The sequence below is a fragment of the Plutella xylostella genome, chromosome 12 (genome assembly GCF_932276165.1).
Source record: "Plutella xylostella chromosome 12, ilPluXylo3.1, whole genome shotgun sequence".
Classification (NCBI taxonomy): Eukaryota; Metazoa; Arthropoda; class Insecta; order Lepidoptera; family Plutellidae; genus Plutella; species Plutella xylostella.
The window spans coordinates 3479064-3504375 of NC_063992.1; the positions used below are offsets into that span (position 1 = coordinate 3479064).

The window sequence follows — 25312 nt, forward strand, 5'->3', positions numbered from 1 at the left end:
TCAATCCACTGCAGGTGTACCAAAATCTCCAAAATTTTGTTTGGATGGCCGATTGTACCTTTTATCCAGGATTCCTATGGAAGATCTAGTAAAAAACCTAAATATCGTAACACTACTTTATTATCTAACTTTTACAATTAACAACAAATTAACAAACACTACAATAATGCGCCTCATCTATCAGAAACTCTGCCACAGACTTGTGGTACCGCTCGGGCAGGGTCTCTGACAGCTCCTGTCTGCTCAGCCAGGTCACTGCGGTCTTGTCCTTTGTTGCTGCACCGCCCTTATAGCTAGCGTAGTAGAAGAATACCTGGAACCAAACATGTCTATGTTATTTATGTTTATCCTGTCATGTGAAATGGTGGTAGAGTAATATTATGACTATTGTAGACAAATAATTGTAAAATTTTACGTGGTATATCATTTTAATTTCATGTATATGACCGATTCACTCATTGTTTAGTGGGAGGGGTATGTGGTCGTACATTGCTGGGCTTGTTGTATTATATTTGGATAACTTATGAATCTACCATACATACCCCGCAATGTACTTAAAACACTAGCACTAAACAGTATGTGGTTATCGGGCTTTAGTCTAATTGGCATTTATAGGTTTACCGTGAGAAAGCGGGGTTTACATAGTCACAGCCTCATGATAAGTACCAACTATCAGAACTTAATTGAGTGTATCATGCCATCCCACCGTTTGCGAGAAATTACATTACACTTTGATTCATCCTGTCGTTGGTTTAATTAATGTTTATCAACGAATGACCACAATTTTAATTAGTATACCGCCATAATCATAGCATAGCAGAGAAATTCAATAATCTTAATAAAGGTGATTAACAGATATCATGTGGAAATTTTAAATATCCTAACGGATATGGTATAAAACTTCGCCAATTACGATCTATTAAACACCAAGAAAGAAAAATGTAATGCCAAAATTATAGGTTTATTTTCGATCATGAAGATTTTAGCGATTCGATTCCGAGGAAAAGCAATAAAATTATGTGTCAATAATTCCGTACCAGAAAATTTAATTTTCCACAAAAATGATCATTTCCTTAAGAATTTTTTGTGTTACTTCATTGTAAGTTCTACAAAAAAGAGGGTAGTTTAGTGTTACTACTCACTTTAGCGCCGACCTTCCCGTCGACCTCCTTGGGGTACTTGTACTTGTAGAAGCCGCACGGCGCGTTCCCGTAGAACTGCACCTGCAGGCCGCCGCACTGCTCCGACAGCACGCGTTCTGCCGTCTGCAAGGGTAATAGAATATGAGGAGTGGGAGAAGGAGGAGGCATTTTGGTAAGTACATTTATTTTTTACTCGTATTTCCTGCAGGCTTCGCTTTTTAACCTTAAAAGGTGAGTAGAATGTGAGTGTACCTTGAACCTTCATCCAAAAATATTTTTTATTAAAAAAAGCCCAATTTGTAATTTGTTTTTTTCTTTCACTGGAAAATAGCTAAATAATAATAAACCAATTTGAATATAATTTGGTAGTAGCAAGCTGGCATCATGAAATAACACATAGGATACTTTTTATTCCACAATTTCTATGAGAAAAGTTATCATGGCAAAATAAAGCTTGTTGGCAACAGCTAGTGATTAAATAAACATACTTGTCTCAATGTCTCTCCCTCCTTCCATGCCCCCTGGGGAAGTATGCTCTTCACATCGGAGCCGAGCTTTGTTTGTTTCACCAGCACCAGGTGTTTCTGCAGGTATCTCTCCGTTGATGTCTTGTCACCTTTCTTGTCTGCTTCTATAAAATAGTATTGTTTTCTATATCAAAAATATGTTTCTGAATAACATTAATTTTTAAAGACGTGGTATGTAGTATATTGGTTGGTAAATTATGTTAATGTTGAGTGGAAAGAAGCATCTTGTTAGTAGATAAAGTTTAGGAAATACACAAGAGAAGACTTCCCATGTTTTATACATTTGCACACTAAGGCCCTGTTTCACAATGGTTAGTGGCTACCTGTGAGATAAAATACACGCTATCACTCTCTGTTATTATTTTTTTGACAGTGACAGCATGTGCGTTACAGGTAGCCACTAACCAGACATTGTGAAACAGGCCCTAAGGGTAATAAGTTTGGTCCCACTTAACAGCTTCCTGTTGGGGTGCACAATAGGAGCTGCTTTCAGAAATGTGTCAAGAGTACTTTATATACATCTGAGGCACCCTATGCCATCGCACCCTACGCCATGGCAAATGCTAGTCCATCTCAAGTATTTCCCCCAGACATGATAAGAAAGACTTACCTGTTTCAATAGGTGCAAACTTGAACTGGGCCAGTTCTTCATTTGCAGCATCTTCAAAATCCTGTGCCGTGATCTTACTGACTGTGTCCACATCACTGGACTCACTCTTCATCAACTCTGCTTGTTTTCTGAAAGAGATGATAAGTATTTTTACAGTTATTATTCAGTACCAACAGCTCTTAGAGAATTTGGAGGTGGTTGTGATAAAGTAAAGTAAAAGTTTCATATTTTACTTATTTTTCAAATACCTTGAATGAATTTACTATAACTTTCAGAATGTGCTTACTTATCATTTTCACGCCTTATTTCGTGATCAGACTTCAAACTTCTTTCAATTTCAATGGTGTCAAGTAGCTTTTTGTACTTCTTTTGCATATCATTAAGCGGAGGAGTAACAACTGGCAGTCTTTCAATACATAATCCCGCTAACACATCCCATGTACCCGTAGATGAAGAGGAATTCACTCCTGGAAATTAAATGTATAAATAATAAGCCAAATTAGAATTTTTATTTAACGCATAACCTCAAAACATACAAACCTCTTAACAAAATCCGTTGACAAAACTTTGCTTCTGCGTTGATCAAGGTACGAAACATTTTATAGTTATTTTAGATACTTAATTTACGCTTTTCCTATAATATTTATATACGAAATACTTTATTTTTATTGTTTTGATTTCGGGATTTCTGATTGACAAAATGTCAAATGTCAAATTGACATTGATGGATACTTGGGTGACATTGACAGTTTAACCTGTGAGAGTGAATCTTATTTGATCTGTGAACATCAATTATTACACCTCAGAATATTAATAGATTTGCCTTGCACGTGCGCGTACAAAAAAAAATCTTCTCGTAAAGCTGCGTACAGACCGGCCAAACGAATGCCAACGAATGGGTTTCGTTGACCTTCGCTGCTGCAATCTGCCCTGTATTATGTATGATAAATATCCATCGTTGGGGTTCGTTGGGCCCGTCTGTACGCAGCTTTAGAGAAAAACGAGAAGGTGAAATCTAATCTGGGAATCAGTCTAATCCAAGGGTATAGTGCCACAAACTTATCTGTTCCGGTGAGAGCGAACTAAATTGGTCCATACCTCATTACTTACTAAATGAATTTCATATTGACATAGATTATATGGACCAATTTAGTTCGCTCTCACCGGAACAGATAAGTTTGTGGCACTATACGGCACACTGACGTAGCTAGCGAGTAAATAGCTAAGCCGTAATGGGCAGTGTCCGAAAAAATTCGACAACGCTCATAATTTTTCTGATGATAGGAATAACCCTCTGTATCATGATAAAAAATCTCAGATTTTTTGTATTCGTTAGTAATTTTATAAAAATAAAAACATTTCAAGTTTCACAAAATGGGGATTCTACGGACTTTAGGACTTTTTCCATCGTCTCAATGAGCAATAAAAAAAAATATATGACAGCCGTCACATTAGCGTTAGCGTTTTACATACTCTTTGGTCACACGTCGATCCATAGACTTACAGTGCCACAAACTTATCTGTTCCGGTGACAGCTCACATAAATGTGTAATATTTCTTAATTCTATAAAATTTTAAGTTTGCTCGTATTGTTAATTCTTTCTTGCGGTGTTAATAAACCCATCTAATCTTTTACAATATACAATTCATTAGTAATTAATGAGATATGGATCAATTTAGTTCGCTCTCACCGGAACAGATAAGTTTGTGGCACTGTACTACGTCTATCGGTGCTCACCAATGACGAAGGAGTTCTCACATCGTAACCTGTCATATTTTTTTTATTGCTTATAGAGACGATGGAAAAAGACCTAAAGTCCGTAGAATCCCCGTTTTGTAAAACTTAAAATGTTTTTATTTAAAAAAATACTAACGCGTAGAAAAAATCTGAGACTTTTTTAGGATGATACGGAGGGTTATTCCTATCATCAGAAAAATTATGAGCGTTATCGATTTTTTTCGGACATTGCCCATGCGCTCGGCCAGTGGCCAAACCATCAAAAAACCGGCCAAGTGCGAGTCGGGCTCGCGCACAAAGGGTTCCGTAGCAGCAAATATAATATTACAGTTAAATCAACCTTTCTCAAAAACTATAAGAGATACTTTGATCAAACCAAAAATCGTTGAAAGAGTTAATTAGCATACATCACCTCTATTTTTTTTAGAATTTTATACCCCGTAGTTATAAAAATAGAGGGGGGGGGACATACTTTTTACGACTTTGAGAGCTGATATCTCAAAAACCGTTCACTTTAAGAAAAATGTTTTTTAGAAAACTTTATATCATTTTAAAAGACCTTTCCATTAATACCCCACACGGGTATGTACATCGAAAAAAAAAATTTCATCCCTCAGTTACATGTATGGGGGGCCCCACCCCCAATTCTTTTTTTTACTATTTAGTGTCATATTTTTGTAGCGGTTCATACAACACATATTCCCATCAAATTTCATCACTGTAGTACTTATAGTTTCCGAGTAAATCGGCTGTGACAGACGGACAGACGGACAGACGGACATGACGAAACTATAAGGGTTCCGTTTTTGCCATTTTGGCTACGGAACCCTAAAAAGGAGCCGAGAGCAAAGCGAGCATCGCCTTCAAATCACCCCGTGACCCGAACACTCATGGCAGCCTACAGTGGACGGCGAGCTGCAAGCGCAAGGCCTGAGGTGGACGGAGGCTAGAGTTGTTGCACGCTTGTAAAGGCCCTCTGTACCACTGGGGTAACTTAGGACAGCAATCACACAGCAACAACCAACTTTACTATTCATGGGCAGCGCGTTCAGAGAACTGCCTAAAGACTAATAAGTAGGTATTTGTTGTTGTTGTTGATTGTTGAATTTTATGACTTTTATGCTTTGGTTTGAATGGTTTGATAAGTAATACACTATTTTATTTTTATACGCGGATGGACGATGCACGCACGACACGACGATTTTTAAACCACCAACACCAACACAGACTATAATCACAGAATATAATAATATTAGTCTAGTTTTTTTTTGCTGGCAACACCTTCTTTTTCCGGCTATCTGTGTGATAGAAAGTAAGCAATTTGCAATTTTTGATGATAAATCCGTAAAAATCCTGTGAATTTGTGCGTATAATGTTATTTCAGTGACCAAATGTGTCGTTATATGTGTCCTTAGATTCATGTCGGACGATATTTCTGTTAAAATTCCAAGTGTTCAAGACATAATATCTGTCAACTGTGTTGGAGGTTATATATTTTGTCAATACAAAGTTGTCTCTGTTTTAGGCCCTCAACATGAAGCAGATTGTTGCTAACCAAAAGGTGAAGATCCCTGAGGGACTCACAGTTCATGTGAAATCGCGGTTAATTACCGTCAAAGGACCCCGAGGAGTTTTGAAGAGGAACTTCAAACACTTGGCAGTTGACATTCGCATGGTCAACCCGAGGCTGCTGAAGGTGGAGAAATGGTTCGGATCCAAGAAGGAGCTCGCGGCCGTCAGGACAGTCTGCTCTCACGTTGAGAACATGATCAAAGGTGAGTCGCTTGTTTTGTTTTGGTTTACAATTTTAGGTTAGTTTTTGGTTTCTGTTAAATTTAGTATCTAATGTTTAGTTTATAATGGGACTACCCTCGAGATTATATATACATCAATCCAGTTCCTACCAATATCAGTACCTTTACCAATTTATAATAAATGTATATTATCAATTCCTATCATGCATGAGTACTGTCTTGAGGTGGTTTAGTTTAGAAAAAGGGGAATTGTTTATCATATTATTGTTTTATTAGTTTGTCAATCATTGTAGTCTTGGATCTTAGCTTATTTAAATGTGACACCTCTTCAGGGTTCTATTAGTTACCAATACCAGTTGAAGTATAAACTGGTACTCTCTCTCTCTTCTCCTCTTTCTTGCCTTATCCTTATTTAGGGTCTGGTCTACTCACATAATATTATAGTATTTGGAAAACAGTTGAAAAGTGTAATCTCTGTCCAACCACCCTCTACTGTTTGTACTGTGGAGATTAAATAAATAAATTGCTGATTGAAACATGCTTTAGGTTGGTCCAAGACTGACAGATTATTATGATGCTGTTTTTATTGTGAGTTGTTCAATAATAATTGGAGTCTATGCTATGTGCTGAGGGGTGTTTATAGAGATCCCATGAAGTGCTGAAGTATCAAATACTAATTCATACCATCATTATTGTCACCTGGATTCAACATGGGAATGAAAAAAACTTAGTTCAACCTCATGCACTCCCATACTTTCTGCTCCCTGTACCTCCTGCAGGTTGACTGGTAAAAAATTAAGTCCAACTGATTGTAAATACTTCTACTTTTGTATACTGTTCAGTAAAATAATAAATAAATGCAGGGTACAGACTTCCTCCATGTTTAAAAAAGCTCCTGTGTCTTAGGGGACACCATAACAACATTACATTATAACATTGTTTACATTTTTGTTGCAGGTGTCACCAAGGGTTTCCAATACAAAATGCGTGCTGTATACGCCCATTTCCCCATCAACTGTGTCACCACCGAGAGCAACAGCATCATTGAGATCCGTAACTTCTTGGGTGAGAAATACATCCGAAGGGTAAAGATGGCACCCGGTGTGACCGTCATCAACTCGCCCAAGCAGAAGGACGAGCTGGTCATTGAAGGCAACTCCCTAGAAGATGTCTCACGGTCCGCTGCTCTCATCCAACAGTCCACAACTGTCAAAAACAAGGATATCAGAAAGTTCTTGGATGGTCTCTACGTGTCCGAGAAGACTACTGTTGTACTTGACGAGTTGTAAGAATTTAATATAACATCTTGAAAAACTCATTATTTTGTTATTTTAACCTCACATAGAGCATTTTAGATTCAAAAACCTTGGTATTACAAGTTTCAAAAATGTTTTTTTTTTGTAATTAAATTTAATTACTTATTTGCAGCTAATTGATAGGATTGTCCAATCAGTTTAAAATAGATAATAATGGTGGCATAGAATATGAATATGTAAAAAAATGTTATAAAATTAATTGATATTGTTAGTCTGCTTAAAACGCGAGATCGGCTCAACCGATTTGGCTATTTTTTGTCGTGAAATATTCGTGGAAGCACTAGGATCTAACAAAGGTAGAGCAGAATACAACTCGTGTAGTGCAGCACCTTTCGAATGTAGAGCAGAATAAAACTAGTGTACAGCAGCATCTAGCGAATGTAGAGCAGAATACAACTGATATAGAGCAGCACCTAACGAATGTAGAGCAGAATTTTAACCATGTAGAGCAACATTTAACGAATGTAGAATTGAATACGATATCGATTGGCGCTATATCCAGGTGTTGAGATGTCTGTACAATGCCGCTACTATGATTGTCCAAGTACAGGACCACTAGACAAGACCTATCCAACTGCAACGTGGAGTGAGACAGGGGGATGTGATATCTCCGAAACTGTTCACCAATGCATTGGAAGATGTCTTTAAGACGTTGGAGGCGCATCCAACTGGGTTGGGCTGCATTCGGGAAACTTCGTCACATATTCTCCTCGGCCATTCCTCAGAGCCTGAAGACAAAAGTCTTCAACCAGTGCGTCCTGCCAGTGATGACGTATGGTACAGAGACGTGGACACTGACGGTAGGACTGGTCCACCGAATTAAAGTCGCTCGTGCTATGGAGAGAGCTATGCTTGGGGTTTCTCTGATGGATCGTATCAGAAATGAGGTTATCCGTCAGAGGACTAAGGTTACCGACATAGCTGTCAAAATATGCAAGCTGAAGTGGCAGTGGGCTGGTCATATCTGCCGAAGAACCGATAACCGTTGGGGTAGACGAGTTCTCGAGTGGAGACCACGAACAGGCAAACGCAGCGTGGGACGCCCTCCTGCCCGCTGGACTGACGACCTTAGGCGGGTGGCGGGTAGTGGTTGGATGAGGAAGGCCGAGGACCGAGTGTTGTGGCGCTCCTTGGGAGAGGCCTATGTCCAGCAGTGGATGATTATTGGCTGATGATGATGATGATGAGTTGAATACAACTAATGTAGAGCAGCATCTAGCGAATGTAGAGCAGAATTCAACTGATGTAGAGCATAATCTATATCATGTAGATAGAGCAACATTTAATGAATAAATAAATAATAAATAAATATGTGGGGACATCTCACACACGGCCATCCGACCCCAAGCTAGGCAGAACCTGTGTTATGGGTGTCGGACAGCTGATATATCTACACAAATACATAGATAGATAGATACTAAATATAAATATAAATATCAACACCCAAGACCCGAGAACAAATATCAGTGTTTAAACAAATATCTGCCCCAGCCGGGAATCGAACCCGGGACCTTCGGCTCAGTAGTCAGGGTCACTAACCACTACGCCATTCGGTCGTCAGAGAAGAGAATGTAGAGCAGAATTAAACTAATGCAGAGCATAATCTAAATCATGTAGAGCAACATTTCATGAATGTAGAGCAGAATTAAACTAATGTAGAGCAGTATAAAACGGTTCTACCTTTTTTGGCCTAAGATTTATTTGCCTAATCTGGTATTGCATAGTAACGTTTGGTCAAAGTCTCGTTTCGCCGAAAATCGTATGGCATAAATCTCGTTTAGTAAAAAGTTATTTCGCATAATCTTGTTTAGCCTAATAATGGTATGGCCAAATCTCAAATAGCCTAACAATAGGTAGCTATTATGGAATAGCTTATACAAACTACTAATATTCATTTGGTTTTAACTTTGACGAAGCGACTCCCTACATAGCGCAAACTGGTGCTTTGCATTATTTAATTTTCCGCTATGTGGGTAACGCTCCGCTCCGCTTCGCTGCGCTCCGCTTTGCTTTCGACGAACATGTGCACCTAACATGCTCCTCCTCGCTTTGCTCGTCGTCGCACCTATCTTTAGGTTTCGATCCCATGGGGTTTAATGGCGTTTGTAATCATTATTATGGTCATTTACTTTCGATATTTTGATAATTCAATATCGTGATTTTCGGGATGTAGGAGAAAAATACCACAATTTGTACATTTAAAACATACTTAATATAGTATTTATTAAGATAATATTAGGAGAAACAAGATTATAAAAATACGAACAATTTGAGCAAACGAGACTTAGATGTTTCAAGTTTGTGCCAATAGAGTTTTAGACGAAACGAGTCTTATGCCACATAAGTCTAGGCGAAGTGATGATTCCACCAAAAAAGTTTAGACCTTACGAGTTATGCGAAACGAGTTTAGGGTAATAAAGATTAGGCGAGATGAGGGGAACCCGTATAAAACTTATGTAGAGCAGCATCTAACGAATGTAGAGCAGAATTTAACTGAAGTAGAGAAACATTTAACGAATGTAGAGCAGCATCTAACGAATGTAGAGCAGAATGCAACTGATGTAGAACAAAGTTTTACTACTACTTTGAGAATACTTGTTTAGTTTTTGCAAGGATTAGTAGATGTAGGAGAAAAACAAAAATTACGGTGGAATTTTCAACGTAAATAATTTTATTCAAACTAGTCTATTGAACATCACTAACTCATAAACATTGTTCTCATCTGCAAATATGGGTTTTAGATAAAATAGACTTTTATAACTATAGTGACTTTAGTTACAATAAATTCATTATTATACACAGATAAACACACATAATTACTTTATTTAAAATAGAGTACCTACTTAAATCCATAAAAATAAATACCTATTAGAACATTTCCACAATTAAATGTTAATACAATGGGGAGCTAAATTAGGGTTAATAAAAATAAATTACAATAAAATCATTAGTATATTTACAGAAAGTAGAATGTTACAAATTATTAAAGGAATTACTGCCAACTTAGTTTATTAATAACTTTATCAAACATTAAAATCAATTATATTTTAAATCTCATTTGTATCTTATTTATTTTATATCTGATTATACTTCTTTGGTAGACCTAGTTTTCGACTGCATTGCTTTAATCTATGTTGTACTATAGAGTAGTAATTCCTTTATATCTAAAAACTCAGTAAAATTGTCATGTTATAATATCGCAAGAAAAAATATCTTGGGAAATAATACTTCCATTGCTAAAATTATTAGGTAATTAAGTACAATCATAATAAGTTCAATACATTGTTATACCTATCTATTGCAAGTTGATATCCGCTAGTAACAATAAAAAGCAAAGTATACACCAAGTAATAGTAGACACAATATTCGAATCGTAAATCCGCGTCGGCGCCATATTTGCAGATGGGCATTCCGTAATTCAGTAAGAAAATAAAATTCTCAATAAATTAATGTCAAACACTATTTAAATTGGTGAGATGTTTCACACCGTATAACACAATTGCTTACTATAAAAATGATCAACAAACAACTTGCACCTCGACTAACGCGATACATTATAGTGCAGAATATATGAGATTCAATAGCTACAAATACAGATTGCTCTTGAGCAAATAATCCAGATATTTGTAATGATGTAGGTACTTCTCTAGCCATGCGGGATGTGCGAGGGGTCACGCTACGTCTCTCACTCACTACCTAGTACTTATATACCGACATACGCGATACGTCAACTTCATTGCTAATGCAGATTCAAAATGTATCTAGCAACCTGAGTAAATAAACTTGAATATCATATAAAATTTCAATATACAATAAATTTACATAGTTAATTGAAGCACATTACGTGTGCCGTGTCAAACAATGAAGAAAGTCGTTATAGAGAAATCAATTAATGTATGATATATCGCATACAATGTTAAAATATTACCACTAGTTAATAAGATTTGCACATAAACATAAGCGTAGTGTAACTACATTCGAACGCTATAAATTGCTTAGAGTTCTTGGTCAACAATTTGCACGAGTGAACGACAACTTTTACGCGGAAACAAACTCTTAGCGAACAAACACGGAGGTGTCTAGTACAAGCGTGATCCGGCGAGTTACCGCTCCTTACTATAAAGGCGACTTATCAAATCACATGACTAACTATCGGGTCTACGGGCGCGTAACCGTTATTGCTTTTATCTGCCTCGGCCCACCGAAACGGCACTACACGACAGGAATCCGAACGCACGCTCAGCTATTACCAGCAATTTACCATAACCAACCAACATTCAAAATTCAAACTGCCCGGAAACACTTATTATATTTTTGAGTGCTGGCAACACTGAGGCGCTGTTGCGTAGGAGTGTTAGAGTTCGGAGAGCAGGTCTGCCTGGTAGAATACGTTGGTGGGGCGGGAGGCGGCGCGGGGCCGCCGGGCGGGCTCTCACAGCGGCTCGCGGCGCGGCACCCACACGGACGGGCCGCTCTCCGTCTCGATCACCGCTTTTACCTTCGAGTAGATTTCTTCGGGCGTGTCGCCGGTTACTACCGCTGTGGATGAGAAAACAGATTTGTTAGTTAGCTTTAAGACTATTAACGAGTTATGAGCGGAACCCTTAGTTTAGAAGATATCTGATGTGTAGTGGAGAAATGTAGAGTGGGTCGTCCTACAGTGAGGAAGGCTGACGACATACTGTTGTGGCACTCTTTAGGAGACGCCTATGTCCAGCAGTGGACGATTAAGGACTGATGGTGGATAGATATAAATTATTGGTCGTGATAAGTACCGGTAAAGTATTCCGCGAATTCTTGCTCCATTTTCAGAGCGCGTTCATAAGTTTTCTTCGCTTGTTCTTCAGTCATACGCTTATTCATTTCCCTGAAAAGTAAACAACACAAAGTTAGCTTTTCAAAGATCTATGTTTACTTCCAAATGTAATGTAAGATGGAGGATGTAGTTTGATACTTACATAATAGATTCTACACTCTTTGGTTTTATAAATATGGCGATGGGGTAAAGCTGAGCAACTTGCAATCTCTTGATGGCGTTGCCGCTTACGTCCAAAATGCAGTGCTTTCCCTGGAAAGAAAAGAAACTCCATGTTATTACAGAACTTAACTGAAATAACTGTCGTTAACGATGACAAAAATGAGCCCACGACTCTTGAACCATTACAATGCATCAGTTAAAAAAGGGCAGGAGTAGGAGTCATTTGAGTGCTGCTTTGGATGATATGTGACGGCACCGTAGCTTAGGTGGTAGTTGCTTTCAAACATTAGCTTGTTGAGCACTTCCATACCAACAACAGTCTCCGTAGCCTTCTTTTAGCGACTTCTAGAAAGCATCATCATCACATATCCCCTCGACGGTGGCATACAATGACAATGTCTACGCCGGTCTTTTAGTTTAACTTAAATTCAGAAATTTAATAATGTGTGCGTCTTGCATTATATAAAGTAAATAATTAATATAAATAATATATAAAACTAGAATTGTATAAATAAATAATTTAAAGTAAATAAATATAAAGCGTTAAAGTATTCTAATAACTAATCTAACATAATTTCTAAACGCACACACTTAGTCATCCGCACTGCGTATTAGACACGTATGCGGTTACCGATCCAACGTCACTTCCCTACTTACCGCGACGCAAGAACCATTGTCGGGTCTAATTGTACAAGTGCTAATTATTTGCTAATTTAAAATATAGCACTACAACTGAAGTCAATCCAAATCTTTTATTTTGTTCCCATCGTGAACAAAAAGTGGCGACCGTGACAGGACCTGCTGTCTATTCTGATTGCTGAGCACAGGTCCACGTTCCCGCCCAAGCCAAGCAGAGGTCATCGCCACGTGTCACACCTTGGAGCTGGTCTAAGAAGACTACGGGTCATCCCACTTCAGCCAGCGCCGAGCCTACCCCGTGCCGTGCAGCCGCGACCCGCGCCCACTCCGGGAACGAACCCGGGACTCCGCCTACGTGAGCAGCAGCCAGCCCCAGAGCCGCGCCCGACGTGCCCCGCGCCGCCCGCCGCGACGCCGACGCACCGCCGCAGCCGCCGCCTGCCTGCCCTTCTAACTGTGAGCCCGTTCCTATTATTTCCTACCTTTCCTATTTGATTTGTGCATTTATTGAAGCTTGTTCTCGAAATACTGAGTGATCTAGACCTAGGTATCCTAGTCGCTTTGCGATATATCTAGCTAAACGTGCCTTCTATCCGCTTAAGCTACGCATTTAAACGCAAGTTTATTAGCTCATAAATTCCTAAGGCTTGTTACGTCATCTCATTCTACGTCATCGAGTCTATTTGCAAGTCATCGCCTAAACAAAGCACTTATCTTTCACAAAGGCCTAATCTAACTAGTAAACTAAACTATTCTCAATAAATATAATCTTTATAAAAAGCCAATAAATACTTACGAATTATTACGTAACTACATTTCATCCCAATTTTGCATTCCAATTCCAAGTCATTGCACAACTAAACTGTATCCACCTATCGTAATTATTATTGCTGTGCATATTTACGCTTTTGCAATCAATTAAATCTAAACATAAAACACTGCCTAATTAAATACGCCTACTTATTCCTAGCGTTTCTAATAACTTCACTTGCTTTAATTTCCCCTGCAATCATCTTTGTTCACTAGCTTCCAACTAAAACATAACTTTGATAATCAGCTGCTAAACACAACGAACGTCTCAATTCCAGCGGACTGTGTGGTGCATTCCAAGCGCGGAGACGCCGTGTTCACTGCGCGAGCGCATAGTCACCGACTGCTGGTGTCGAGCGGCCGCTGCCTGCGCGCGCCGTGCGCCGCCAGACGAACCGGTTCTGCTATCGCCCAGCGCTGCCCAGCGACAACGAAGTGAGGAGCGTATCGTTCAACTTTTGTTATTATTTCTAACTAACATCAGCTGATCTATACCGTTAAGTTCATCGCACGCTTGCAATCATGGAGGACAAATTAAAGGAATTGCTAATCAAACGTAGTTCTATTCGAGGACGCGTTACTAAATTTAAGAACAGTGTCGATTTGATAACTACCGAAACCATTTCCTCCATCGAACTAAGCAAACTTTCGATGAAAATAACGAAATTTGAAGCGTTATTCAATGAGTTCGACGAGTTGCAGGGTGAAATCGAGATTTTAAATGAGTTAAATCTCTCCTCTGAGTTAGCTACCAGAGATTTAATTGAGCAAGATTTTTATCAGGCCATCGCTGTTGCGCAAAATATTGTTCAGACCAAGTCGCCTTCTAAGCAGGAGGACAACGTAAGCAACCCATCATGTTCCGCCAATTCCCAGTGTCATCACCAACCGGATGAGGCACTAGGTTTCAAATTACCTATAATTAAAATCCCAAATTTTGACGGGACATACTATAAATGGATGGAGTTCAAGGAGACCTTTACTTCATTAATTCATGATAATGAAAAAATCAAAAACATACATAAATTTCATTATCTTAACTCCTACTTAGAAGGCGAGGCCTCACGAGTTATTTGCAATTTAGAGGTAAATGACCTAAATTACGTCAAGGCTTGGCAACTCCTGTGCGAACGATTTGACAACAAGCGGCAACTAATTAATAACCACCTAAAGTCGCTTCTAAGCTTCGAGTCAGTGCGAGAGACCGATAAGTCATTAAGGTTTATTATTGATCATGTTTCAAAAAACTTACGGGCTCTCAGCACTCTCGGCCTACCTACTGACAAGTGGGACATGCTTATTATATTTATGGTCTCAGCAAAATTAGATCCCAGTACATTTTTTAAGTGGGAGGAAAACAGAAACACTCTGCCAGATATTCCCACACTAGAACAATTTTTCCACTTTCTAAAGAACCGTGCTGATGTTCTCGAAACCGTGCAGCGTAGTAGGCAGCAAGATAGGTCTAAACCTAATAATAATAATAATTTCAACACCCAAAGTAGGCCTCAAACCAATGCCATGGTAGTGACTTCTAAAGAAGCTTCATCTTCCCCGTGTAAATTTCATTTTGAATGTGTCGAATGCAAAGCTAATCATCGTTTGTATGAATGCCCCACATTTAAGTCTAAGAAACCGGAGGAGAGATTGAGTTTAGTCACTGCACTAAAATTATGCACTAATTGTTTAAGAGGAGGTCACAATTCACGCTATTGTAAGTTACCAGGCTCGTGTCGTTTGTGTAAACAAAAACATAATTCGTTACTTCACCAATCAAATGAAGTCTCCGACTCAAATCAGTCAAGCTCCCTAACAATGTCGGCCCAGTCTTCCACAGAAGTACTGTTGTGCACTGCCCTGGTTAGGTTAATAAATCCTGCGACCAACCAGTCAATCAAGGTCCGAGCTTTACTGGACAGCGGCAGCCAGAGTTCCTTCATCACTGAAGCTGTTAAAGACAAGCTTAGTTTGACCCCTCAGCCATCTAACACCAACATAGTAGGTATTGGAAACACCCCAATTAATTTAAAAACGGAGCGTTGTGCACTCCAACTACAGTCCAATGACTCATCCTATGACGTCAAAATGACGTGCCTAGTAATGCCTAAGATTTCAGATAATTTACCTAAAGTTGCATTCGATATTAGGCATCTAAATTTATCTGACTTCTCATTAGCCGACCCCAGCTTTAATGAGCCATCCCCTATCGAAATGCTTATAGGTGCTGACCTATTTTGGGACATAATAGGGTCTCAACAGCACTCATTAGGCGAGAAAAATCCTATTTTAAGAAGTTCCAAGTTTGGCTGGCTCATCGCAGGTCCTATAATAACTAAAACTATGCCTAAAAATAATAATAAAAAATCTAATAAAAACATATTGTGCAATTTTGTGTCAAGCAAGGAAAATCTTGACAGCCTAAATGACGAGTTAAGTAGTTTTTGGAAAATTGAGAGGTTTCCTCAGGTAGAGCCATTAACTGCTGAAGAAAAACAATGCGAGCAACATTTTCTCACTAACACTACTCGTTCTACAGATGGTCGTTTTTGTGTAGCTCTTCCTCTTCGAGACGATCCAGATTGCCTAGGTAACTCGTACAGTCTGGCTAAAAAAAGGTTTCTGAATTTAGAAGCTCGTTTCAGGAGACAACCAGAGTTGAAAAAAGCCTACACCGACTTCATCCACGAGTACGAAGAGCTGGGTCATCTCTCCGAGTGCCCAGTAGAGCAGCCTAATCTCTCGTATTTTCTTCCCCACCACCCTGTTTTTAGGGAGAGTAGCGAGTCAACTAAACTTCGTGTGGTCTTCGACGCTAGCGCTCGGTCTACTTCCGGATTTTCCATCAACGATCTGCAAATGGTCGGTCCTACTATACAGGACTCTCTCTACAACATTCTTCTTCGATTTCGACTCCACAAGTATGTTTTATCAGGGGACATCGAGAAAATGTTTCGGCAGGTGTCTCTAAGAGAGTCAGATCGTCCATTGCAGCAAATTTTATGGAGAGACAACGAAGACGAGCCACTGAAGACTCTACAACTCGGTACAGTCACGTATGGGTTTGCAAGTGCTAGTTTCCTTACAACCAGATGCATATGGCAGGTAGGCGAAGAATGCAGTGACCCCTCTATCAAGTCCATCATTCAGAGAGACTTGTACTGCGACGATTTATTAACAGGTGCAGATTCAGAGGAGCAGCTTCGTTACATTCAGCGCTCAGTATCCAGCGAACTTGCCAAGGGTTGTTTCAACTTGCGAAAGTACCGGTCTAACCTAACTAATCTTTTCTCCGGCAACGAGGAGCTAGAGAAAGATAATCTCCTAATTAGCAACTCTACCAGTACTTTAGGTATTGGATGGATTCCTCCATCTGATATGCTACATTTCCAAATTGAGTACACGCCTAGCAAAATTTTAACTAAAAGGTCGATTTTGTCCTCTACATTTAAAATTTTTGACCCACTTGGTCTTTTGTCCCTGTGTACAATCAAACCTAAAATTATTTTACAGGTTCTATGGACTCTCAAAGTTGACTGGGATGAGCCGGTCCCTACAGAAATCCATAATTCCTGGTCAAATTTTACCAAAAACTTAGACTCACTGTCTAACCTTCACAGACCTCGGCGAGTTTTAATAGATAATGCTGTGTCTATTGAAATGCACTGTTTCTGCGATGCCTCACAACGCGCCTATGGAACGTGCATTTATCTGAGGTCCACTAATTCCAACGGTGATGTCAAAGTCAGTCTGTTGACTGCTAAATCTCGTGTCGCTCCTATCCAGCTGATGACTATTCCTCGCCTTGAACTTAGCGCTGCTTTGCTTGGAGCTGAATTAAGCTCAGCAGTGTCACAGGCTCTTCATCGCAATATCGATCGTCACGTCTATTGGACAGATTCAAGTGTCGTACTAGGTTGGTTGAATTCTAACAAAAAGGCTAAAACATTTGTTGCCAACAGAGTATGTTCAATCCTAGAGCTCACCGATGCTTCATCCTGGCGCCATGTACCTACTTCAGAAAATCCTGCAGATCTTGTTTCCCGTGGAGTAGATCCCCAACATGTAGGTGGCTCAACTATTTGGTGGCATGGACCTGCGTTCCTGAAGGAGTCGGAGTCTTCATGGCCATCCTCTGAGTTTTCAGAAGTAGTCGATTTGCCAGAGTTGAAAGCTAATCCCGCTTTCGTGGCGGAGGCTTCATCGTCTTCGAGCGATGACAAAATTATAACCTTTGCAAACTATTCAAAGCTCGTGCGTCTTCAACGAATATTTGCTCATGTTTTAAGATTTATTGATTCTGTTAAAGATCCTAAATCGCAAAGAAAAGGTCCCCTACAATCAAACGAATTAGAAAACTCCCTAAGGACCTTAATAAAAATGGCTCAGCTAGAGTCCTTCCCAAATGAGTTATCCCTATTAAAGAAAGGTAAACCTGTCCCTCAAGCTAATATCGCATCTCTTAACCCATTTATTGACAGCGAAGGTGTTATGCGAGTTGGGGGTCGTATAGGTTCATCTAATTATCCCTACGACAAAAAACACCCCATTCTTTTAAAGTCAGATCACCATCTAACAAAACTGTTATTCGAGTTAGAGCACGAACAACTAATGCACGCTGGACCTCAACATCTCCTCGCCTCTATGAGAGAGCGCTATTGGCCAATCGGAGGTAGAGCACTAGTACGACGCGTCACTCGTCATTGTTTCGTGTGTCGTCGATTCAAGGGTCAGACTTTAAATAATATCATGGGGAATCTGCCCTCTGACAGAGTGGAACCTGACTTTCCTTTCCACACTGTAGGCACTGATTTTGCTGGACCATTTGTAATAACTGATCGCAAGGGACGAGGCTGCAAAATAACGAAATGCTACCTATGCATTTTTGTATGCTTCCGTTACAAATGTGTCCACCTAGAAGCCGTAAGTGACCTAACAAAGGATTCATTTATTCTCACTCTCTCTAGGTTTATAAGTCGTAGAGGCAAGCCAAAAACAATATGCTGTGACAACGGCCGAAACTTTGTTGCTGCAGCTAAGGAGATCAACAGTTTTCTAACGTCACAAGCTGACTCTATAGTTGACTTTGCAGCTCGTCGGGGCATTGAATTTCGCTTCTCACCTGCGTACGCTCCTCACTTCGGCGGTCTCTGGGAGGCCGGTGTAAATTCAGCCAAATTCCACATGTATAGAGTATTAAAAGACACTCATTTAACTTTCGAGGAACTGGCGTCTCTATTTGCTCAAATCGAAGCAATCCTAAATAGCCGTCCCCTATGTCCAATCAGTCCCTCACCAAATGATCTTTCCCCCCTTACCCCGGGCCACTTTTTGATAGGCAGGCCACTAACGGCCTCACCATCTCCGTGTCTACTGGAAGCTAATCCGAATCACCTCGATCGTTTCCAGCGCCTCGAGCAGTACCGGCAACACTTCTGGAAGCGGTGGTCGAGCGAGTACGTCGCCGAACTCCAGCAGCGCACGAAGTGGAAGACGAGAGCCACGGACCTGCTCCTAGATGACCTGGTCCTCATCAAAGAAGACGCTGCTCCCCCCCTGTGCTGGCGGCTCGGCAGAGTCGACAAGCTGTACCCGGGCTCCGACGGCGTGCCTCGCGTCGCCGACGTGCGCACTACCCACGGCACAGTGCGGAGAGCGCTAAATCGTCTCTGCATCCTACCTACTCCTCAAGCCAATGAATCTTGAAAGCCGAAGCTTTCAAGGGCCGGGAAGATGTCTACGCCGGTCTTTTAGTTTAACTTAAATTCAGAAATTTAATAATGTGTGCGTCTTGCATTATATAAAGTAAATAATTAATATAAATAATATATAAAACTAGAATTGTATAAATAAATAATTTAAAGTAAATAAATATAAAGCGTTAAAGTATTCTAATAACTAATCTAACATAATTTCTAAACGCACACACTTAGTCATCCGCACTGCGTATTAGACACGTATGCGGTTACCGATCCAACGTCACTTCCCTACTTACCGCGACGCAAGAACCATTGTCGGGTCTAATTGTACAAGTGCTAATTATTTGCTAATTTAAAATATAGCACTACAACTGAAGTCAACCCAAATCTTTTATTTTGTTCCCATCGTGAACACAATATTTATGAGCTAGGCCGCCACATTGTTATAATTTTTTGGGGTTTTGTGATAGACCTGTGTTGGGGGTAAACTATTACCTTCTCGGCGACCTCCCTGACGGAGGCGACGGAGGTGCCGTACAGGTTGTCGTTGTACTGGCCCGCCTCGATGAACAGGTGGCTCTGTATGTCGCGCTCCATCTGCTCGCGCGACGACACGAAGTGGTAGTCGCGACCGTCGACTTCGTAGTCGCGGCGCGGTCGCGTCGTGTCTGCAGAATGGGTTTCGCGTGATTATACTACATTACATATAAATGGCAAGAGGCTGCGTTTGGTATAAACAAACTGTTGGCATGTTAATAGGTGCGCTTTAATATGCAAATTGCGCAGAGTGAGCGCAAAACCAGCAAAATTCCAACGCTCAGCATATTAAAGCCATACGCTGCCGCTCACTTGGTTGGCGGCGGTAACAGTTTGGCTACTGGGGACGCAGCCTTAGACATACGGTAAAATTACTTAATAGTGAGACTCATTACCAACCAATGTAGATAGGTCTAGACGAGAGCAAAAATTTGGCAGTATTGATGGATCGTACCACAGTATGTCCATTCGTCTAATATTAGGTATTTGAAATAAATTTTAATACCCAATAAGTTTCTACGATGATAATTTAACAATATAATACAAGGTGTCTAGGATTCCAGATAAATTCCTCATTACAAATCATCACAATATCCTCAGTCATTGACCTCAACTTTACCGACACTGACATGTATAAGTACTAAAAAAATAATACACACCGTAATAATACTGCATAATATCGTTCATGAAAACCAATTACGATAATGCGTGTTTTGAAACTATACAAGGCCAGAACGCACCCATAGTGTACTAGCACTGTATAGTTTCAAGTGAAAAAAAATATTATTTGACTTGAAAATATACACGATTTGTGCGTACTAATCGCGTATACTTTCAAGTTGGGAATTACTGAATCGTTCTTGAAAATATACATTGCTATTACGCACATTGCTTTATTCGCGTACTTGTCGCATATAATTTGTACCTACATGCTGATTCTGATTTGCTTAACTATTTCGGTAAATGTACATGACTACAATTTACTTTATCTGCCTGTCATACTTATAGAATGTTAATAAATAAAGATGAACAAGCTCTAATTTGATTGATAAATTGATATTTATAGCAATCACACTTGCAAGTTACTTACTTATATCTTATTATTTATATGAATTAATAGTAATACACTCACGAGCAATGAAAAAGTTCCAGTGACAATAGCTCGTCGGTAATATTAAAATACATTTAACAGCGCATCAAAATATTATTATAACCAACTAAAAACGTACATTTTGATCAAATTCTAAATTAAATGTTAAAAAAAATTGGGGTAATTTGGTGTTGACTTTTTGCTACTTGGACTTATTTATTGCTCGTGATTGTAGTAGGTATTACCCTATTACAAACCTATTTTTATCAAGTTTTGAATTCACCGTAATTGTCTTTTATGAATTGTTCTACACCCTCTTCTCTTTTAATATTTACAACAGTTCTACAGTTTAATTTAAATCAATTTACTTTTTAACTGTACGATGTAAACAAAAAACGCGTTAAGGAATAATGATGCAATGTTTAGAAAGCAATAGACTAATTACTATTTCGCATGAAAGAAAGAGAGAGCAACAATTCAAAAGGGCTACCTGGTAACTAATCATGTATAGTTTCAAGTGCTCGCATTGCCGCTTGGCACTTGAAAATATACACGATTAGTACGCAGTGGTAACTGCTACAGTATATTTTCAAGCCATAATTTTGGCCCAACTTACTTGAAAATATACGCGATTAGTGCGTAATGGCCTTGTATACTTTCAAGTAAATAATGGCACCATTTTAATTTGAAAATATACGCGAGCAGTCCCAACCTCTGCGTTCTGGCCTTGTATAGTTTCAAAACACGCTACGATAATACCACTGACGCAATTCGTTTTACTCCTGATGAAATATGCAAATAGCCAATAAAATACCTCAATTATAATAAAACAAGTAATAAAAAACACTCACGTGGTACGCAGCTGCCGTATTTCTCAGGGAACTCCGATATGAGGTCATCGTTAATTCTGTCCTTCAGGGGACCCAGGATTATGACCGGTCTGGTGTAAGTTATAGTCAACTGCTGGACAGTTTCGTAAGATAGCACATTCTCATCTTGGCCTGGAAGATATACAGCAGTGTGTTATATTAGTAAAGTATAGATGTATGTGTAGTAGTAAATGCATAAAAGTTGTGAAGTGCTAAATTCATCTAATGAACACTGAAATATTTACAAAGAACACTGTAACACGTTCGGGTGCTGTAAATTTTAAATGATGTAGGTATAGTTATTTCTATAAAATTAATATAGTAAATAGGTTTTGTCTTGAATCACCGCGCTCAAACGAGTTATGATATGTACAAAAACATTCATTACTATTAATTTAATGTTAATTCATATGGTCCTAGATTTCTACATCTATTCATCATCATATAAAGGGATCTTCTAATAAGAAGTGACTTCATCCTTTGGCTAAAGACTATGAAGATAAAACACGTCTAGCTGATTTTTTGGAGAGAGTAGAACCTATCCAATAAATAAATATATTGAGTGTAGAAACACTAGCATAAGCTGAGAGCAGAAAAATGTTTAGATAGTTATAGATTTGAAAACATTTTATAAATATATTTATCAAAGATAGATAGATAGATAGAATATTCTTTATTTGTACACATAAAAGAAACTTACAAAAACTTAAATACTAACAAATATGTACAAAAATGGCGGTCTTATCGCTCAAAGCTAGTATGATAGATATAAAAAAGATCAATGAATCTTACAAATAAGAAAATCGTATCGTCTTTTGATACTTTGTCTACTCTAATTTACAGAGAAAAGAAGAATTTATAATCTAGCTCTAATAAGAAGGAACTACCGAAGACATGCTTAAAGTACATAATATGAGTAATCTAGCTCTTCTTTTTTAAGTTTCTCGTAAAATCGTTTCTTTCTGTAATATTACCAAGTGAAAAAAGCGAATGTTCGTAATGCCTTCTCTAGGTAGGTATTTTAGTTGTACCACAACTTTCCAATTCATGTCTCAATATCACTCAGGTGAGATAGTGTGTAGGTATTTACTATAACATTTGAAAAAACACTCAGAAGACCAGAGCCATAATATAATACATAATAATATGTAAAGGCAGCACAATACAAACACCAACTAGAGCTAACTAAGCTAAAAACACTAAATTAAGAACCACAGCGGCCTACTCAAAACTCAAGCGGAAACTGAGCAAGTTCTCAAAAATCCAACCAGCACAGAGTAAATCTGAAAACCTATAAGCTTAATGAAGTATGTCTGTGGCTACGCCTGTGGCATGCTCGTGTTACTGTGAGTCTACAGGCAAGCGGTGCATGCGCGTGGGCCAAGCGCCGTCGGGCCCCGTGCTTCCAGTAGCCCCGCATCCTCTCAATAGGACTATGTCGCTCTAGACGGTGAAACTATGTCTAATGGCCACGTGACGACGCACTCGCTCAATTCAGAAACCATGATCCCAACTCGTGAGGTTCCAGTGCGGAAGGCGATTAGAACTGACGCGTTGTATGACACAAACTCAACATAAAGAATGACAACATAAGAGATAACTGGAGTGTTATTGAATGAAAACTACGTTTCTAATTGATGATTCATAACCAGGTAGCGGGAGGTAAGGATCAGCTACGCACTCGCAAGCTCTGCCTCGCTCCCAACACTTACACTCGTCCTCGAGATAAATGAGCGTTATCTCCTCCATCATGGGAAGTTCCACTCGGTACAAGATTTCCCCTACACGTAGAAAACATTCACGTTACATCATTTTATACAGAATGTGTATGGCGGGCCGAGGGGGTCTACTCGGGTGACGGACGACAGCTGACTGTCGGTTTAAACAAGCTGCGAGCTACAATGAATACAGCGGAACATAAATAGCAAATAAAATACAGGCAAGTTTAGAGATGGGTTTCATAATGGCTCCTGTTAGGCAACTAGAAGCACCGGACGTAGCGTCCTACTGGATCTGTGCGGTCACTTGTCATTTCTTCCTCTACTTATGAGCAACACTTACACATTTAACTCGATTTGGACAATCTAAACACCGATGTCAACGATGAAATTATGTTCCTCAAATTTTAGACTCTTTCTTCACATATATTTAATAATATATAAAGGTATAATGCCATGCTTGTAATGTCAACATTATGCATTATGCTACAAGCGACACTTATTTTGGATATATCATTTGGTTACTACTTCTGTATAGGTAAACAGCGATAGTGCCAATAGGATTACTACCATCTATACAACCATGTGTAATAATAATAAATATGTATACGAAATGGATGTAAATGTAATGATATTACACGTTATACAGCATTAGACTGTATAATATAAATAAGACATACAAGTATACGCTAATACTTATAAACAACAATCAATTTACCCATTGCTTTGTAGAGTAGTAATGCAACAGTATACCGTGGTTAGACAAAGCGAGCAGCTCCAATATATATATTTTAAACAAAATATTGAATACAGTGGTTATTGGCCAGCCGCGTTTATAAAACTGCATAGTAAAGTACCTACAACAGACAGCGGAGTAGCGTACATATAATAGATAGTGAGGAACATTCGAATATCACTTACCGTCCGCATTTGTGTCCTCTTGGGTATAGCAAAGCATGAAAGCTGGAAAAAACAAGCCGGTGTAAAGTACATGGGGAATATTGTGAGATGGGCACCGTACGTTTAGCTTCTCAGATAGGGGTGTAGCTTGATGTCGTAGCAGGTATTACCGATGGATTGGGGTTTTTACCTTTTGGTCTTAACTTTTCTTGTTTTGGGTACGTAACTATAACACAATTAATGTTCATTATCATAATATTCATTAGGCTGTGCAGAACTGGTTGTATAATATCAGTGCAAGGATTGCCTTCCACCGTTATTTACAATTTTACATAGTTTGATTCTAAAATTTACAGGGTAATCTGAGTTCAAAAGTAGGGGACTGCATAATTATTTTATTAGGATCTTAAGCTCGTTGTAACAAGGGTGATAATAGATACTTACGTTCTTGGTCAGAACCGTCTTCTGACTTGCCGTCTTCTCGGCTCTTCATGAATGGGAATCTTCTGCTGAACGAAAGGGTCTTCTTTTTCCTCTCCAGCGTTGATTGGCTCTGGAAAGTTGAATACAGTTTAAGTATCGAGTTATAGCTGCGCTGTTAGAAAAAGTGAATAAGGCTTTTTGTATACGTACGATGATCCAATGGCGGACTGTAGATTGTTATATATCTATGGTGATCTATTGACATCGTGGATGCATATTAGATTCTAGACTAGAACTAGTATGTAGAGCCATCATGAGGGCCATAAGCAGTAAAGTAGTCCTAATAAAAATTGGTTCAATTTATGCGACTGTTTAACGTCATTTGCCAAGTGTTGGTTTAGATAACATAAACTACAGTAGTTGCCATATGCTCACATAAATAGGGGCCACTCTAGCAGCGATATTTTTTTAGATAAAATTAAAAGAATCGTTTTCATCTCCATAAATTATCAAAACCCACACCCGCAAACTGCTTGCTTCACACGCATTAACAAGCGCGCTAAAA

At 39.1% G+C, this 25312-nt stretch overlaps 3 protein-coding genes across 9 annotated transcripts in view; 1 reads left to right on the plus strand and 2 right to left on the minus strand.

The window, feature by feature from the left end:
• Positions 1 to 102: 102 nt before the first annotated feature.
• On the minus strand, positions 103 to 2993 carry LOC105388461 (39S ribosomal protein L46, mitochondrial). The gene is made up of 6 exons (XM_011559367.3): positions 2820 to 2993; positions 2566 to 2746; positions 2280 to 2407; positions 1631 to 1773; positions 1143 to 1265; positions 103 to 313 (listed from the first exon to the last, which is right to left on the minus strand). The coding sequence occupies exons 1-6, from the start codon at positions 2875 to 2877 to the stop codon at positions 149 to 151; spliced, it is 798 nt and encodes a 265-aa protein (XP_011557669.3). The 5' UTR covers positions 2878 to 2993; the 3' UTR covers positions 103 to 148.
• Positions 2994 to 5214: 2221 nt separating this feature from the next.
• On the plus strand, positions 5215 to 7089 carry LOC105388462 (60S ribosomal protein L9). Of its 2 annotated transcripts, none has more exons than XM_011559368.3 (3): positions 5215 to 5329; positions 5543 to 5792; positions 6729 to 7089. In XM_011559368.3, exons 2-3 carry the CDS (start codon positions 5552 to 5554, stop codon positions 7058 to 7060), a joined length of 573 nt encoding a protein of 190 aa, XP_011557670.1. In that variant the 5' UTR covers positions 5215 to 5329; positions 5543 to 5551; the 3' UTR covers positions 7061 to 7089. The 2 variants fall into 2 exon arrangements, with proteins under 2 accessions (XP_011557670.1, XP_011557671.1); XM_011559369.3 differs by having other exon boundaries at positions 5297 to 5380.
• A 2648-nt stretch (positions 7090 to 9737) lies between these two features.
• Positions 9738 to 25312, minus strand: part of LOC105388463 (disks large 1 tumor suppressor protein) — a 60943-nt gene continuing 45368 nt past the window's right edge. For 5 of the 6 annotated variants that reach the window (XM_048624785.1, XM_048624786.1, XM_048624784.1 and 2 more), the window contains 8 exons: positions 24769 to 24877; positions 24346 to 24387; positions 23419 to 23487; positions 21689 to 21838; positions 19706 to 19878; positions 12046 to 12155; positions 11863 to 11954; positions 9738 to 11626 (listed from right to left, as the gene is read on the minus strand). In XM_048624785.1, the coding sequence (XP_048480742.1) occupies positions 11520 to 11626; positions 11863 to 11954; positions 12046 to 12155; positions 19706 to 19878; positions 21689 to 21838; positions 23419 to 23487; positions 24346 to 24387; positions 24769 to 24877 (852 nt within the window). In that variant the 3' untranslated portion in view covers positions 9738 to 11519. The remainder of the gene's footprint in view (positions 11627 to 11862; positions 11955 to 12045; positions 12156 to 19705; positions 19879 to 21688; positions 21839 to 23418; positions 23488 to 24345; positions 24388 to 24768; positions 24878 to 25312) is intronic. The other variant, XM_048624787.1, reaches the window with a different exon arrangement.

Bases quoted from the DNA above. Each gene is read 5' to 3' on its own strand.
- LOC105388461 (XM_011559367.3), bottom strand. From the start codon at position 2,877: ATGTTTCGTACCTTGATCAACGCAGAAGCAAAGTTTTGTCAACGGATT. The intron at 1,774-2,279 runs GTAAGTCTTTCT...ACTATTTTATAG, and splicing joins GTTTGCACCTATTGAAACAG to AAGCAGACAAGAAAGGTGAC. The intron at 1,266-1,630 runs GTATGTTTATTT...TTACCCTTGCAG, and splicing joins AGGGAGAGACATTGAGACAA to ACGGCAGAACGCGTGCTGTC.
- LOC105388462 (XM_011559368.3), top strand. From the start codon at position 5,552: ATGAAGCAGATTGTTGCTAACCAAAAGGTGAAGATCCCTGAGGGACTC. The intron at 5,793-6,728 runs GTGAGTCGCTTG...TTTTTGTTGCAG, and splicing joins CGTTGAGAACATGATCAAAG to GTGTCACCAAGGGTTTCCAA.